Source organism: Myotis davidii, unplaced genomic scaffold (genome assembly GCF_000327345.1).
Source record: "Myotis davidii unplaced genomic scaffold, ASM32734v1 scaffold666, whole genome shotgun sequence".
Taxonomy (NCBI): domain Eukaryota; kingdom Metazoa; phylum Chordata; class Mammalia; order Chiroptera; family Vespertilionidae; genus Myotis; species Myotis davidii.
Window position 1 is genome coordinate 257,803 of NW_006296629.1, and position 17,763 is coordinate 275,565.

Here is a 17,763-nt window from a genome sequence, read left to right on the forward strand (position 1 = left end):
ACATTATCCCTCTTCTCAAGGAGAGGCAGAGTCTATGTCTTACCTTTATAACCCAAGCATCTCAGTTTCCTTATAATAAGCATGAATGTGATTTTTTTAAATATATTTTATTGATTTTCCACACAGAGGAAAGGAGAGGAATAGAGAGTTAGAAACATCGATCAGCTGCCTCCTGCACACTCCCCACTGGGGCTGTGCCCCCAACCAAGGTACATGCCCTTGACCGGAATCGAGCCTGGGACCTTTTAGTCCAAAGGCCCACGCTCTATCCACTGAGCCAAACCAGTTAGGGCTGAATGTGATTTTTTTATGTTGAGAAATATATTTTTTTAATGCTACTTTCCTCCTAAATGCAGGTCCAGTGCATGAAATATGAGGTGCATCTGGTAAAGGTTTGTTGAGACTGTGACTAATTGGAAGATCTAGCTCGTTCCTAAAGTCCAAGGGAAGGAAAGGATTTCTCTGGCCTGGGCTTGGGTTTAAATCCTGAGGGATTCTGCCATCCGGAGATACAGAATCATGAACTTGTTTTGGTTTTTGGTTTTTGACTGGACTTATTTCTAGAGGTCACAAAGATCATCAGCAGACCTGAGGGTTGTTGATGGATTGTAATATTTTATTAATTTAATTCAAATTAAGTTCCAATATGCATATTAAATTATAATTACATTAAAGTCTTCAGAAGAAAGGGAGAGACAACAATGTAAAGAATGTAGTCAATGCCCTAATCGGTTTGGCTTGGTGGATAGAGCGTCGGCCTGCAGACTGAAGGGTCCCAGGTTCGATTCCGGTCAGGGGCATGTACCTTGGTTGCAGGCACATCCCCAGTAGGAGGTGTGCAGGAGGCAGCTGATCGATGTTTCTCTCTCATCGATGTTTCTAACTCTCTATCCCTCTCCCTTCTTCTCTGTAAAAAAAAAAAAATCAATAAAAAATTAAAAAAAAAAAAAAGAATGTAGTCAATCCCACTCTGGCATTCCATTCAATGAGTATAGAGTGAGTCAGTTCTCTTGTCCCCTCTCTAATATTAGCATGAGTGTGATTCTATATTAAGAAGTGCATTTTTTTTCTACCTACCCCTTAATGCAGGCCAATTGCATCATCCGATAGTTAGCCGAAGAAATGATCATGTATTTCAATACAAGCACAAAACTGGTCTCTGGTACATTCCTTCCTCAGGGATTATCAACTCTGATTCTAGGTGACTTTTGTCCTGAGTAATGCCTTTGGAAACTGGCTGCCATGAATTTATTATTGCAGGACCCTATGTAAAAGCACAGAGGTTAAAGCTGGGTGAGAAAGTCATCTGGTCTAACTTAACCATTGCAGATGGGGAAACAGGTCTGCAGAGGAAAAGACATTTTCTTATGGTAATTTAACTGGGGAGTGGACGCGTCTGACTGGAATCCAAGTCAATGACTTTTCCACTAAAAAATGGAAATATGTGTTATATGAGGTCTATTTGTCAAGTGGACTTTCAATATAAGGTCGTGGAGGGGAAAAACTATGATTTTATACATATGTGCTTTTTATTTTGAAAATTATATATTTTAATGCTCTTAATTATTTTTTTACGTTAATCCTCACCCAGTGATCTTTAGAGAGTCTGGAAGAGAAGGAGGGAGGAGGAGAGAGAGAGGCATCAATATGAGAAAGACACATCCATCAGTTGCCTCCCCAAGACCCCCCCCAACCAGAGCAGGGGATAGAACCCTCAACCCAGGTACATGCCCTTGACCTGGAATCAAACCCTCAACCCTTCAGTGCATGGGCCCATGCTTCAATACTGCGCCACACTGGCCAGGGCTTAATGCTCTTATTTTTGAAAGATCTTAAATTTAGAAGGGCTTTCATAGTGAATCTTCGCGCAACGGGCTTCTAGTAGTACTATAATAGTCATGACACTTTCTTGTTTGTTTTCTAAGATTTTGAATTAGGTAATGTGGTTGTATGGCGTTCATTTCCTAAGGCTATATTTCAGGTACCTTGGCCAGTGGGGGAGAAAGTGTTCCTTTTTCCATTTCAAGAAAACAAAGTTAATACTGGAATTTCAAGCTGATTGAATAAAGATGGAAAGATTAGAAATGGTGTGTGCGGAAGGATGGCTGAGCTTTACAGTATAAAGAAGGGGGTAGGTGATGGAAAGAGTATTCGTTCTTGAGTAACAGGCCTATTTCTCCTAAGTCTCCCTCTTTACTCTCTCTTTTCTTTTAGACTTCCACCTAATATTTTGGAAACACATACATACCCTGGTAACATTTATCTCTTGATCAAAAGATGGGAACAGAGGTTGTTAAACCAGCTAGGGCAAAAGAAGATCTAAACCTCATAGAATAGAATTTGGTCCTTAAAGTCACTCCTCCATCATCCTCAATTTTTGCTCTAAATCCAATGACCCCCCCCCTTCTTATCTTTGTATAAACATTAAGGCTATACATATATTTAAATCTCTCTGTATATAATATATATACAGATATATATGTGTGTGTATATATATGTGTGTATATATATATATAGAGAGAGAGAGAGAGAAAGAGAGAGAGAGAGAGAAAGGGCTTTGATTTGCAATAGTAAATTCCTGAACCTCATATTAAATTCCATGAGATTAAGTGGGGTCAAGAGACTGTACAATGCATTTTAAGACAAAGAATAATGAATCAAACAGTATATGATTATTAAATAATATAAGTACTAATATTGCCATCCATTCTCATAGAAAAATTCAGTTGCAGTGAAGCAGAGAATTCTCCACAATGGCCCTTATCATACCTTTTGAATTTCCATATTTAAGCCAGGTGCCATTCACCTCAAACCCACAAGTCCCATAAAGTCAATATTCATAGCAATCCTTCCAGTTCTTGACTCCTTTCTCCATTAACTCGTTTGCTTTCCTATTCCAGCCTCTTTGGACTTTCCGGGTGGTCGAATCTTCAGCTCCTCCTCGTTCTGGCTTTGATTTGCACCATCAGCTCTCCTTACTCTGAACTATCCTGTGACCTCCTGGTTCATAGGTCAATGCAAGCAGGCTAAGATGTATTTTTTTAAATGTTTACTTATGCTTGGCTTCTCACTCATCCTTGCCTTGTTTCTTCTTTAGTTCCAAAGTATAGTAGAAAGAGCAATTCCTTGAGATAAGATATGGTTCTAGAAAATCTTTTGAAAAGTCACTTGGCCTCTGTTGTTCTTAGTTTCCTTATCTGAAAAGTGAGAGATTTGGAAATGATCCCCATGGTCCTTTTCAGATCCAAAGTCTTTGGGAGTCCACTTGTTCCTCTCCTTAAAGGTTTCCTCTCCTGAAAACTCTGTTTCTATTATAGGTTGTCAATTATTCATATTTTCTGACATACTTCAATCCACATCCTATTCCCTCAAAGACTTGCCTCTGTGACTTAACTCTTTCTTTCTCATCACTCTGATTTGTTTTCCTTTCTCATGGCTTGGTCTTTCCTTCTTTCTTTCTTTCTTCCTTCCTTCCTTCCTTCCTTCTTCCTTCCTTCCTTCCTTCCTTCCTTTCTTCCTTTCTTTCTCTCTTTCTTTCTCTCTTTCTTTCTTTCCCTTTCTCATCATGCTCCTTCACCCTTGCTGTTTGTCCCTAATTCCCCATTCTTTGTTGATTTATTGATTTTCTTTCAAATGACCAACTTCAGGATCCCCAGAACTTTAACACATTGTTCCTATAATGTTTTCCTTGAAAACACACACACACACACACACACACACACACACACGCACACGCACACGCACACACACTCCTCCCCGCCCCCACTCTAGCCTTCTCCCAACAGGCTCAGGGCCCTCCTAGCTTACAAGCCTCCCTTTCCTTTTCCACTCTCTTGTCCTCTTCACAAATTCTGTTTCCCTTTATTTAACATGAGTAATATGGAGAAATGAAGGTAAGCAAAAAAAGTTCTACCCATCCTCTTATGGGTGTTTAAATTCCGGCCAGCTTTTCAGAATGAACTCTGAAAAGAAACACCAGACAAGAATCAATCAGAATGACACTCCTTGATCTTCACTCCCTGCCTCTGCCTCTAAAACACCATGGCAACTGCCACCTGGAAGAGGCCAGGCTGAGAAATCATCTAATAAGACCAGGGATTGTTTGCCGGTGCTTTCTTACTTAGTGAAGTGCTGCAAAGGGCACTTTTTCCTCCTTACTCTTGATTGCCTTGCTTCCTTGATGCTAGTAAGGCAAAAAAAAACATATGATAGTATATGGAATTAAAAGAAGCATAATTTGTTGTCACTATTAATTGAAGGTCTTCAAATTTTCTATGGAAGTTGAATGTTTGTGCCATCCTCCAGGTCTGTAGCCAGAAAACAGGCCTATAACAGAAGCAGAAATCAGCAGAATGGCAATAAAGTGCCACTTGTAGTGAGAGAGAAAAAAACCACGGGCTGCCCAAATAGGCATTGCTTGGGCAAATTTCAACCAGCCATTTATCAGCTCTGAGGCTTTGAGCAAAAAAGCTACTATGCTTCTCTAATCTCAGTTTCCTCATTTGTAAAATGGGGTGTTCTGCATGTCTAAGTTGGGGATTGTATAATGCTTCCTTGGCAAAGTTATTTTAAAGAGTAAATGAGATTATGTATTTAAAGGGCTGTGATTATGGTTACATCAAGTTTACATGCTAGATCCTTAATTTAGCTCTTTTGCAATTAAAATTTCTATACAAACTAGTAAAAGAGGAATTCTAAGAGCAGAGTATTGTCCTGAGAGAAGAGGCCTGAATGAAATGCCAAAAAATTCCTGGACCCCCACACAACTATAGTTGTATTTTGAGGGCAAAGCCATTATGAAGCTCTTTAAATGAGTTAACACTGTATTAATTTGCACATCAACAAACATTTGGCCAAGAGTAGTATATACATTTGAAGGGCATGTTATATATTTGGATCTTTTACCAGGCCCTTTTACGTGTACTTGGATTTCCTTGTAACCGCACTGCAGTCCCCAAGGAGTCTAGAGGCCATGGTTTAGAAACCACCAGTCAAGTGCAACTGCCTCAAACTTAACTCTGCAAAAGAATCATTTGAGGGCTTGTTTAAAAATCTTAGTGGCCCACCCCCAGAGACTCTGATTAAATAGATTTGGAGTAGAGGCCAGGAGTGTGATAAATTCTCCGTGTGTTTACCGTGAATCCAGAGGAGTGTATAGAGCTCTGAGAATTAGCATTCCAGACCTGCTCCTCATTTCTCTCTTCTAAGGATCTCATTCCAATCACCTTCTCTTTGTTCCTCACAATTCTAGGCTTCTTTAATTGGAGTGTTGTGCTGACATCGCAAAACAATGTGCAGGAAACTCTCTAAAAGTCAAACATAGTGACTGGCTTTCTTTTAAAGAGCAACAACATATCTTTGCTTTTCTAAAGACTTAATCTTGACATTGGAAATACCCTAACATCCATTTTAACTAATTTAGAGGCAAACTGTACTCACTAATGAAGGATCCAGAGATTATATGTAAGTGGTCTGGCTTGAAAATTGGCTCCAAGATGTAAACATCACAACAGTACTTTAAGCCATTCCTGAAGAAAGAAAAAAATTTATTAGGCCAATAGCCAATATGGAAGCCAAGATAAAAATTGTTGATAAAATTAGAAAACATAAGAAGGAACCACAGAGCCAGAAGAAAGCGCTCATCTTTACCAGCAGCTCCCCCCACCCAGAATATTTTCCCTAGAGCAGGGGTGGGCAACCCCTGGCACGCGTGCCAAACATGGCACGCCAGTAACTTTTGCTGGCACGTGAAACCCTCTCTTATAATCTTCCATTTACAATTTTTTTCTTAATATCGACTTTTTTATATTTCAGATAAATTCAGTGTAGGTGCATCTTAGATAAATAAATAATTTTACGTAACAAGTTATCTTAAAGACCATACACATGGCTGACTTTGAAATGCAGTTGGTTGAATTTCAAAGTAGCTCAATTTGGAAGCAGAAATTTATTGACCTTAGAGTCGACTTGGAAAACATTGAAAAAAAGCGATTAGAGACAGGAGTACCCGAGAGAAGTGTGGAAAATGAACTATTGAGGACTTGGAATGCCATTCCAGAAAATTTTTTCTGTTTAAAAAACTTTGCATGGAGAGCATTACTCTCCATGTTGTCATCCACATATGCTTATGAATCTTTGTGTAGGTGCATCTTAGATAAATAAATAATTTTACATAATATGTATACATGAAAAAATAAATGTATTTTTCATCATCATATACTGTGTTTTTGTCGCTTGAATGAATTTTATTATTTCTTCAAGGTTCTTCACATACGTACACCTTAAGAGGTATCAAGTAGGCATAGCATGTTCTCAAAAGATTAGGGTTGGCACGCAGAAGAATTTTGAGTCAGAGATTTTGCTGGTTTTGGCACGCACTCACAAAAAGGTTGCCCACCCCTGCCCTAGACCCTCTCAGGTTCCCACATGTGGGAAGGAACTGGGGGTAGGGTGCTAGGATAGGTCCCTTTTTCCTATCCTTTGAGTGCCTCTTCACCTTCAATGCCCTTGAGTGCCTCTTCACCATCTTAAGAATGAAAGTGCTTCATTTACAAGGTCGAAAGACCATGGAACATTTTCCAAAAATTAAATCACCAGTTGAAACAAGTAGAGTGTTGCTTTAATATTCTCTTCTGCTATTAAGTTTCTCTCTGTGTCTCTCTGTTTGTGTGTGTGTCTCCCTCTGTCTACCTCCCTTCCTTCCTTCCTCCCTCTACCTCTTTCATTCTCCCCTCTTCCTCTCCCTCCCTTCTTTTCTCCCTCACCCTCCCTCTCTCCTTCCCCTCCCCTCTCCACTTCACCACACACAGAAACCCCTTTTCAAAGGGGCTTTTTTCCAACTCAGTGAAGTAAAGTCTTTGCCCCTTTGTGGGGAAGGCTCATTAACATTCCCACAGCAGCATCTCTTCAAGGATTTTACTTTTGTAACTCTGTGGAGAGGTCAAAAGGCCACAGTGGAAAGAGGTAAAAGGAAAAAAATGGTAAATGGGGGAGGGCAGAAGAAAGGAGAGGAAGGGAGAGGGCCCTTCCTTTCACAATAAGGCCAGCAAAGAGGGTGGAAAAAAAATAAGAAAAGACAAGTCATACCAGACCCAGGAAAGAGACCCATATTGAACTATCAAATCTACCCTTAGAGATTTCATAGACTCCTGACAAAAACAGAAAGCGATATTTCTTCTCTCCTTTCTATTTCTCAAAAGGGAAGTAAATGATGGAAAAAGTGGGATGAGAGAGTGACAGTTAATTCCACTGAGAAATTAGAAGCTTGCCTGGCCTCAGTGTTCCCATTTTTCCTACAATTACAGCCTCATGATAACTGCACCTGCTTACCATAGGGGAGTTAGCTGGATGAAAACGACAATGTCGACAAGAGTTCCAAGGGTGGAATGTGAGGGAGGCACCCAGGGTCCTGACCCCAAAGGACTGAGAAAATAATGGAGATTCAGTGAACTCCAAAGCAAAGATCAGAGTGCTTCCCAAATCGCTTCATATGTGGGTACCTGCTCCATTTATCACCAGCAATCCTCCTACCATCTGTTGTCTCTCTGTCTCCCTTTTTTGTATTGCCAGACTAGCCTGGACTTGTGTAAGGAAAGAAATGAAAGAAACCTCAAGTTTGCACCCAACACTGTGAGTGAGCTATCCTGTGCTTTTCTCTGAAGATGTAGCCATCAGAGATTTACATCATTAAACTTCAAAGAGAAAGTAATTCCCACTTTGGTAAGTGATCGTGGTGTTTCAGATGCTCCTCATCTCAGCCAGAAGAGCAAAGGGTAAATAAGGTCAAAAGAAAAAGATCTAGACATTGTAGCTAGAACGTAGGGCATATCTAGACATGCTGTGCCCAATAGCACAGTATTACTCACATTCAGGTAGGAATAGCATGGCCACAAGTTAAAGAATAACAACAACAACAAATCACCTTTAAGTGTACCAGCTGAGCAGAAGAGACCTGGTTAGTGACCAAGTGATGTGTTTTAGAGATGGCGGATGTTCTTAAAGGTCAAACTTCATATCCAAAAGGACATTCTTCCCATAGAATCCTTGACAATTGTCTTCAGCCTCTGTGAGAACGTATTATTATTTTTTTTAAATATGGAACGCTTCATGAATTTTCACATCATCCTTGCACAGGGGCCATGCTAATCTTCTCTGTATTGTTCCAGTTTTAGTATATGTGCTGCTGAAGTGAGCACTGTGAGAACTGATTACAGGGAGCTCACAAATTCACTGGATAATCTGTGACACTGTTAGAAAGTTCCTTCTATATTGAGCTCAAAGTACCCCCTCACTGCTTCCATCCATCTACATCATCTTCTCAGAGGGAGCCTACCCTCAAACCTAGAAGCTGGACAAGGAATGGGAGAGACAGAAAAGCTACTGACCCTGGTTGTTATTTTAAATGAGATTCCTTAAAATCGATCACTTTTTAAAAAATATATTCCCTTGATTTTTTTTTTTTAGAGAGAGTGGAAGGGAGAGGGATAGAGAGATGAGAGAGGAACATCATCAATTGACTGCCTCCTGCACACCCCTCCCCGCCACAGGGGATCAAGCCCGGAACCCAGGCATGTGCCCTGATTGCCCTGACCGGGAATCGAACCAGTGGCCTCTTGGTTCCTGGCTCGATGCTTAACTGCTGAACTCCACAGCTGGGCATCAAGCCCTTTTCTTTTCATGCCAAGAGTCTGTTGACATAGCGTACCTTTAACAATATTATGGGGGCGGGGGGGTGAATGCTAGCCTGACTGTCAGGTGCACCTGGCTTCCAGGCCCATCTCTGCTACATCATAGCTGTGCAATCTTGAATAGATTACTTAACCTCACTGAGCCTTTTGGTTCATCTATAAATAGGATCATCATAAATGGGAGTGGTAAAACATGCCATGCTAATGTCTGAGTTGTAATATTTTTAAAAAATGGCATGTACATGAGAATATTCTATAAATTATAAAGAGCTCTACATACATGAAGTTGTTATACTGACTGTTCATCTTTACTCTCTTTTTTTGCCAAGTTTTTGTACACTCATTTTCAACTAGAGATAGCTGACTTCTTGGCCTCATTATAAGAATATACCAGAAAGTTCTTATTTCAAACTATAGCCCAGAGGCAGTCACATCATCAAACAAGGTGGTATAGAATCATGAAAGGATCAAAAGCACTGTGAATATCTTAGAAGAAGAGTTAGAAAAACAAGTGGTGGGTATTTATGAACAGACAGCACGGGGAGCGGCCCAGGGCCCCAGCAGGGAGGAGAGGGTTAAATCCTTCCCTCTGCAGCACAAAAGAAAAGAGTGTGCGGAAAGATTAGGATTTTTGCTTTTACAATGGGAGCTGCAGAAGCGTAGGGAAGAAGCTGAAGGGGAAAAAAAGGGGGCGTCTCCCCTTTAAAGACTTGTAGAGATTGAGAGAGAAAGAGAGAGAGAGAGTCAGGGACAGTGAATCAGAGAGAGAGAGAGAGAGAGAGAGAGAGAGTTTGTCTATCTCTGGGAAGAGAGAACATCTCTGCTTCACAGTGATTTGACTGAGGGAGAGGCATCAGTTGGCTTCAGACCCAAGGGAGAGACCAGACCAGGTCACCCTGGTTAAGACTAAGTGAGCGTCACCCCTCCTTCTCCCACCTCTCTCTACCCGGGAATGTCTAGGCGAAAGCAGCGGAAGCCCCAACAGTTAATCTCGGACTGCGAAGGTCCCAGCGCGTCTGACAACGGTGGGTGCCTGGGGAGGGAGGAGGGGGGAGCTCTGAGTGCAAGCCTGTGTGGGTCAGGCCAGGGCAAGGGGAGGGCCCCGGGCCATGGGCTAAACCAGGGGGAGGACATAGTCACCGAGGGAGAGGACTGGAGGGGGCAGGAGGGGGGGACTGAAGGAGTTGAGATACAGGCAGGGACTAAAGAGATGACCTGTGGTGGGGAGAAGCCCCATTTGGCTTTTCTCAGGAATGATTCTGTTTGTGTTTTCCTTGTTGTTTTTCTCTGGATGAAATGGAGTTTTCAAACTGGCTCTGTCTCCCCACCCAAGAGTTTTCTCCCCAGGTCCCCCTTTGCTCACTGGTCTTTGTGCCGTTGCTAAGTAACATCCTCAGACCTGAAGACTGTCTCTTAGGGGTGGGATTTTCTCCCCCCTTTTCTTTCTGGAGAGTTGGGTTGCAAGAGAATGAATTGGATAAATGCGGAGATTCCCCTGAGGGAGAAGAGAAAAAAGTTTCTCATTGTTGAGCTGAGCAGAGAGCGGATCAGCGCTCCCAGAGGGAGATAGCTAATGTCGGTCAGATGAAGCCTGGTTTGGGATGGGTATCCGTGTCACCTGGGATAGAGGCTGGAGGGGAGGTCTGGATGAGGTGCTTAGGTTTGGGCTTCAAGGTAGGCCAAGCTAAGAAAAAAGAGTATGCGTTAATATACCTGTTAATACATGCATAACACTTTGTAAGGATATTATCATCTGTTTTTTAAGTAATAGAGTTTCTTTATAGGGGTTGGGGTAGATTTCATATATTCTTATAGCATTCCAAGAAGAGGCAGACAATAGAGCAATAGGGTACTGAGAAGTGATATTGTCCAAAGTCTCAGAAACAGAGGCATAATCCGGATGAAAACCCAGGTTTCCTGAGGCTCGGGGCTGGTGGTGCTCACACCACTAAATCAGGGTTTCCAAACTTGCTCGATGGGTAGGTCTAAGCTAGAGTCCAGGCATCTAGATCTTTGCAAATGTCCAGGTAATTCTTAGGATCAAGCAAGGGTTGGACATACTGGTCAGTGGTATGGCTATATGTGTTCTCACTGTGACAGTCATGACTCAGGGATAAACTATTTGTTTAGCAAATAGTTAATTCACCCAACAATGTCGTGCAGGCTTAGGCACAAGGATTCTGAAGCCAGACTCTTAGGATTCAAATCCTGGCTCCACCACTTGGTTAGCTGAGCAATCTTCGTTGTTTACTTTACCTCCCTATACCTGTTTCCTCATCAGTAAAATAGGGATGAATACACTAGCTACCTCATTAGGTTATTGGGAGACTCGAAATGAGTTAATATATGTATGTACAGCACTTGGAAAAATTACTAGCATAAATAAGTACTTAATGCACGCAAGTATTGTTATTATCATTATACGTTAGGACAGTGGCAATTCCCGAAGTGCTGAAATATGACCAAAACTCAGGAATCTCTTGGCAGATTTCAACATTTCTTTATGAGAGGGGTGCCATGGAAAGCTCTAGGAGAATGTGTTTGAAGTGACCAAAACTAACCCATGCATTTGGTTTTCCACCTGTTGTAAAAATATGACTGGAGGTCAGGCACATCAGTGCTCCAGGTGTGATGGCCTGACCTTAACAGACATCCTGTGTTGCGGGTAGAACACCTCCTCCTCAGAGTCACTGCTTTGCTGGGATCCCACTGTGCCCATATTTAGAGGCTCATGGTGGTGACATCTGTTCCCTCCTGGGACACATTAGCCCTTCTTAATGCCTCTGCAGGCCGGATGTTTCCTCCTCCTGCGCTACAGGAAACTTCCCTCAGACCCTCAGAGTTGCCTCACAGTCCCGCTCCCCTGCTGGCTTGACGTTGGAACAGTGCTTAATCTCCCCCAGCCCAGGAGGCTTCCTTTCTCTTTTCCCAAGTCTGCTCACCCATTCTCATTCCACAGCTGAGCAAAAATCTGTGAGGGACCCCGAGGAACCTTCAGCAACTGCCCTGAGTGGCTTCTCAAGCTCCTTGAGCTGTAGCTCCCACTTGGGACTGTGAATCCTGGCGGGGGGGGGGGGGGGGGGGGACATAAAGATGCTGCTCCAAAGCCATCCCCATGGAAACAGTATAGACTTCAACCCAGGTCAGCAACAAATTTCAGTTGAAATATTGCCTTGAGCCATGAAAAATGAGAAACATAAATGTCAAGAGCGGCAAAGTAGTAGTAACCGTAGTTACCTCCTAAGATCTGCCTTAAGAAAAGCATAAGGGGCCAAAACCGGTTTGGCTCAGTGGATAGAGCGTCGGCTTGCGGACTGAGAGGTCCCAGGTTCAATTCCGGTCAAGGGCATGTACCTGGGTTGCGGGGACTCTCTATTCTCTCCCGTCCTCTCTGTAAAAAGTCAATAAAAATATATTTTTTTAAAAAAAAAAGAAGTAATGAAAAAAAAAAAAAGAAAAGCATAAGGGTTTTCTGATCAGCATTCTCCTGAAAGCGAAAGATCCTGGGTTACTTACATGACCTGGAGGGTTACTGGGTCTCATCTGCTAAGATGTGGGAGCTATGTTTGATGAACTCTAAAATTCCTTCCTGCTCTTATGAGTATGTAGATTTCTCATTTCCTCCTTTTCCACTGATAGGGTTTCTGTTTGCTTATGTGATCTTCAGGCTCCTGGCTTTTCCTTTTACCTTTGAGACATTTTCTTGTTCTGAATGCCCCAACAATTAGGTAGGGAAGTTTCTTTTTCTTTCTTTTTTTAAAATATATTTTTATTGATTTCAGAGAGGAAGGGAAAGGGGAGAGAGACGGAAACATCAATGGTAAGAGAGAATCATTGATTGGCTGCCTCCTGTACCCCCCTACCGGGGATCAAGCCCACAACCTGGGCCCTTAATCGGAATCGAACCTGGAACCCTTCAGTCCGCATGCCAACGCTCTATTCACTGAGCCAAACTGGCTAGAGCAGGTAGGGAAGTTTCTTATTTGGGGCCTCTTATGTGTGTCCCTTGCTGTACCTGTGAAACTATGGTTGTTATCATGAGCATCAGCAGACATTTATTTAGTAGGCTAGGGTGCCTCGGAGGTTTTCGGGAGTCTTTGCCTTCTTTCAAGCAATGTTGACTCTATGTGACAAGCAAATGCTGAGCCTTTGGTGCACATTTTAAAAGCCGCATCTCTGCAGTGACCTAAGACGTCACCAAGAAACAGTCTGTAAAACCTGTTATCCAGCCATTTTTTTTGTTCAGCTTCTTTGACCAGAACACCAAAACCTAACAGAATAGTTATTGCACATAAGTGATGAGAAGGAAACAGTCTATTTACTTTAAAACTCTGGAGAGAGAGAAAAAATATCTCCCCTACAGAGTCTAGAAATCTGGATGAGAGTACATAAGGGACGTGAGTAGGGAAAATGTAAACTAGTACATCTGGGAAATAAAGGAAACAACCAGAAACCCAGATATTTAGTGAGAAGGAGAAACCAGGACAACAGCCAAACAGATCTAGAGGGAGAAATGGAAGCTGGCTGACATCAAGAGCAGCAAAAGGGGAAGAAAGCAAAATTAGAGTTTTAAGGGCTCTGTTCTCTTTATATCTGGAAGCAGAAAGCATTGTCCCTCAGGCTAAGCACTAAGCCTTTCAGCCCTAGGTACCCTTGGGTCAAAAAGAGAGCATTTCTGAGTGGATAGAAAGGCACGATGTGGCAGAGAACGGAGAAGGAAGCAGAAAGCCTGGTTTTCAGTCCAGCCTGGACTTTGAAGCTATGTGACCTGGGGCAATCCCTGCTCCCAGGGCTTCACCTTTTGGCCTGTAATTAATGACACTCATCAATAATATTTGTGGAACGTTTACTATTTGTCAGGCACTATGCTAAATCCTGAATGTATTTTTTGTTTATTCCTCCCAACTACACTATTATTACCTCCATTAAAAAATTTTTGTGTGTGGTAAAATACTATACTCATTAAACACTAATGCCCCCTTTCCCTCTTTTCCCCTCCCCCTGCGCACCCTCCCCTACCCCCACCCCTCCCATCCCTGGCAACCACTATTCTACTCTCAGTCTCTATGAATTTACCAATTCCAGGTACCTCGTATAACGGAAGCATATAATATTTCTCCTTTTGTGTCTGGTCTAATTCATTTAACATGTTTTCAAGGCTCAACCATTTTGTAGCATGTGTCAGAATTTCATTCCTTTTTATGGCTGTACCTCCACCTTAAAGAAGAGAATCCCAAGCCTGAGATAGATTAAGAATATTTCCCAAGGTCACAAACATTACAAAGTGCTGGAATTGAGACTTTAACTCAGGTATGTTAGATTCTGAGCTGGGACTCTCAATGACTGAGTTCAAAGAAGGGGTCAGACCTCTCAAGTCCCTTTCAGCTCCAACGTGCCATGAATTCCGAGTCTTTTGATGTCAGAAAAATATCCATTTAAAATACTTTTTTATGTTTGACCTAAGATATTCCTATTCTGGAAACAAACATACTTTTCTCACTTCGCACCAGATATACAAAGCATTGTGCCTGCATAATTACCCACCGTGTTGCACAGGACCTGGGTGCATTAGTAGGTGTGGGTGACAAAGGAGTATCTGTGTGTATTTAGGAGAGAAGAGTGAGAAAGAGAAGATGGGACATTATGCCTTAGAAATAGTCTATAACAGCAGTTACAGAATCACTTCATAATTATGGACCCTGCCAATTAGTGTTGGTCCAATGTTTATAGTAAGTAGGCAGGTGTTTTGTTTCCTTAATGGCTGGAAAATTCTCAAACTCTTTGTAGAACAAAGCCTTTCATCTTACAGTTAGAAATGTGGTTCAAGAGGCACATTGGGAAAGGCAATACAGTGGCTAAATTCAGTCAGGCTTAAATCATCAAGTTTTCTTCACGGAAGTAGAATGCATGAGAACTAACGTCTGGCTGTGGGCAGAATAGAGAGGGTGCCTGTCAGGAAGATTTAGCAGTGAGCAGCTCATTTTGCCTATGTCCACATTTTGGCCAGATTGGGCACAGATAAGATTTGTGAGGAGCAAAGTAGAAGGGTTGATGGGAGGGCAGTACTCTGATAGGTACTGTGGTTCTCATCCTTGGTGTGGACGGTAAAATCACCTGAGGAACTTTGCAAACATACTGATGCCTGGATTCCACCCTCAAGGATTCTGAATTACTTGGTCTGCGGTGTGGCCTGAACATCGGGATTTTTAAGAGCTCTCCCAGTAATTCTAAGAGGCAGCAAAGTTTGAGAACCATGTGCAACACACCACCTTGCTGCACATTACCCACCTGTTTTCCTCTTTGTTCTCCCCTGCCATTCTCTCCCTAGCCTAAAGCAGCCGTTGGATGGCCCACCTGGTTTAGAGAGTCACCTGGTTTTCCCTTTTCCTCATCATTTAAGCTCTTTATAAATTTAAACAGCCATGTCCAGGTCTTAGGCCTTCATCCATCCCAGATTTTGCATGTGACCCAGAATAGCTTACCTGACCTTATCTGCTATCTACTACACCATTACCAGCTTAGTTTATTCCAGCCAGTGTTTATGACTTCATTTGTGTCTGCCTAAAAAATCATGCCCCCCTTTTCAAGACAGGCAGTGAGTGCAAAGTGCTGAGAGGTAGAGGGTTCCTCTTACAGGTGGCTGTTGATCTGTCACCTTTCACCAGGGACTAAATTTACCTTAAAGAAGTGTGCAGGTCAAATTACGCTTCAGAAAGCAAGTTTCATTAAACCCAAGAAAGGGGACAGTGTTTCCCAGGAGAAGATGAAAAGAAAAGGATTTCTTTTCTTGTAGGAAGACTTGACAAAACAGCAACTTGATATCAAATGTTCAATGCTAATTAACAAATGCTCAGTAGAAAGCTTCCATCTGATTCCCTGCCCTTCCTGAGGCTAGAGAGCAAATGGCAGGTAGGTGCCACACAGGGCCCTTTCTTTAGCATTAGGGAAGCCACACAATGTTGGTGTGCTTCAGAAAGCACTGGACAGGAGTCAAAATTCTGAATGCTTCCTTCACTGATTTACTGTGTGGACTTGGAAAAGTCACTTAATCCCTCCAAGCTTAAATGTCCTGATGTGTAAAAATAACATAGCACTAACCTGTGACTTGCCAAATTGGAACAGACCCTCCCATTTCCTCATTGTAAGGGTCAGCCCTGGGAGCACTTAGCTCATCTGTTACAGAGCCATCGTTTACTATGTTATGATTCTTATGAATTATCTGAAGTTTCAAGATATAACTCAGTAAAATGTTTTCAGTGAAAAAAGATAGCAAAATTTCACCCCGTCGGTGTGGCCCAGTGGTTGGGTTGTCTACTGATGAATCAGGAGGTCATGGTTCCATTCCCTGTTGTGGCACATGCCCAGGTTGTGGGCTCCATTCCCAGTAGGGGGAGTGCAGGAGGTAGCCAATCAATGATGCTCTCTTCATTGACGTTTCTATCTCTCTCTCCTCTCTGAAGTCAATAAAAATATATTAAAAAAATAAAAGATAGCAAAATTTTGTTCAAAGGTTAAATGATTTTACTATTAGGTTGTTTCAGCTCCTTCCAAAAAAGATTCCCTACCCTTGACATATGCCAATGATATTAGCCAACATTTTATTTCAGAAATTACTAAGATTAATAAGAAAAATGACAAATTTCAGTGTATTTCCGTTTATTTTGTTTTGCCACTGACAATGTAAATTCTCTAATCCATAATATCTGGCACTCCCCCGAAAATTTAAAGTTCCATATGTACATACTAAGAGCTTCTCAAGTTTTTGTCCCCACAATACTTCTCTGAGGAAGACAGCACAGCTACAATATTCCCACTTTACAAAAAGGGAAATAGTGGCATAGTGTGGTATGACTGATCACCGTGCCTTAACTTACCTGTCAGGCAAGAATAGAACTGGGACTAGAACAACATGGGTTTACTGTTGCTCAGGCAAACCACAAAACTAAGAACTTGTGGTCACCTCCTGTTAGTGAGATAAATTCTTTTAGGAAGTGGGAAATCCATCTCAAGGTAGGAAGGGAACGAAGAGTATCCGATCTGGGAGGCATCTTATCCCTGCATACCTCTCTCAGAATAGGAGGCTAGGAGGCCTGTTGCCCCGAGCAATTTCTAGGCATTCAAACCAGGTTGAAGCTGAAAGGGGCTTTAAATCCAGAGGCTGCCAGGCAGCCCCAGCTGCATTTTTCCCATTGTTTCAGGACGAGCTCCCCTCCCCCAAAGTTAGAGCTAGGTGGGCCAGCATCCCCCCCAAGCCTTCCCGTCCTTAATAGTGACAGTGTGTTGCAAGAGGACAATGAAGGAAGAGCTGAGAAGATGGCTCGTTTAGGAGATGGCTCCTTAAATAAGCATGAACTTTGTAATTTACGTGTGGAGCAGCTGATCTGTGGAGTAACTTGCACTCAGCTATTATTCCGGAGGAGGCGGGGCAGGGTGGTTGGAAAAGAGGAGTCCTGAAATGCCTTTCCTGGAAATTCTACCTTGCAGCCTCCCACCCTGAGAAACTTCTTTTGTGGAGGGAGGGGAGGGGAGGGTGGTAATTCAGGTGAGGAAGACAGGATCACCCTTGGGGAATTTTGGGGTGTGTGTTGATGGATGAATGTTTTGGGTTCTCCCTGCGCTCTGGCTTCTGGGGCTCCTCTGAGGCGATCAGACCACCCTCTCTGGAGTCTACGATTTCCAGGCTCAGCGGATCTTTTATGCAAAGAAAAACAGGAGAAGCCTCTCGCTTTGCTCTGTTGAACAGGGTTGTGTTTCCCACTGTGCCCCCTTGAGCTTGCTGGGGGGAGGGGACAGGCCTGGGCAAAGGCATCTGGAGATGGGGTGAGCTGGCAGAGGGCAAGAAAAGGTGAACCCCCACCGTGACCCACAGCACCTGTCACTGAGCCTCCGGAAACCCTCCTAAGCTCCAGGTTCCCGCCCCCGCACACCCACCTCCGCCCCAGCTCGCTCCTCTTCCCGCTCCCGCCGCCCTCCCCAGCAGTTCCCCCTCACTAACTCTCCTCGCCAGCAGCCCCACCCCCATCTCCCCTCTCCCAGCTTTCTGGCTTCTGCTCCTCCCACCTCCGCACCGGCACCG

General features: G+C 42.9%; 1 protein-coding gene across 1 annotated transcript in view; it reads left to right on the top strand.

Annotated features, from left to right (window-relative positions):
- Window positions 1–9,463: 9,463 nt before the first annotated feature.
- Window positions 9,464–17,763, top strand: part of SALL2 (spalt-like transcription factor 2) — a 13,410-nt gene continuing 5,110 nt past the window's right edge. The window contains 1 exon segment of the mRNA XM_015569565.1: window positions 9,464–9,712. Within this exon segment, the coding sequence (XP_015425051.1) occupies window positions 9,640–9,712 (73 nt within the window). The 5' untranslated portion in view covers window positions 9,464–9,639.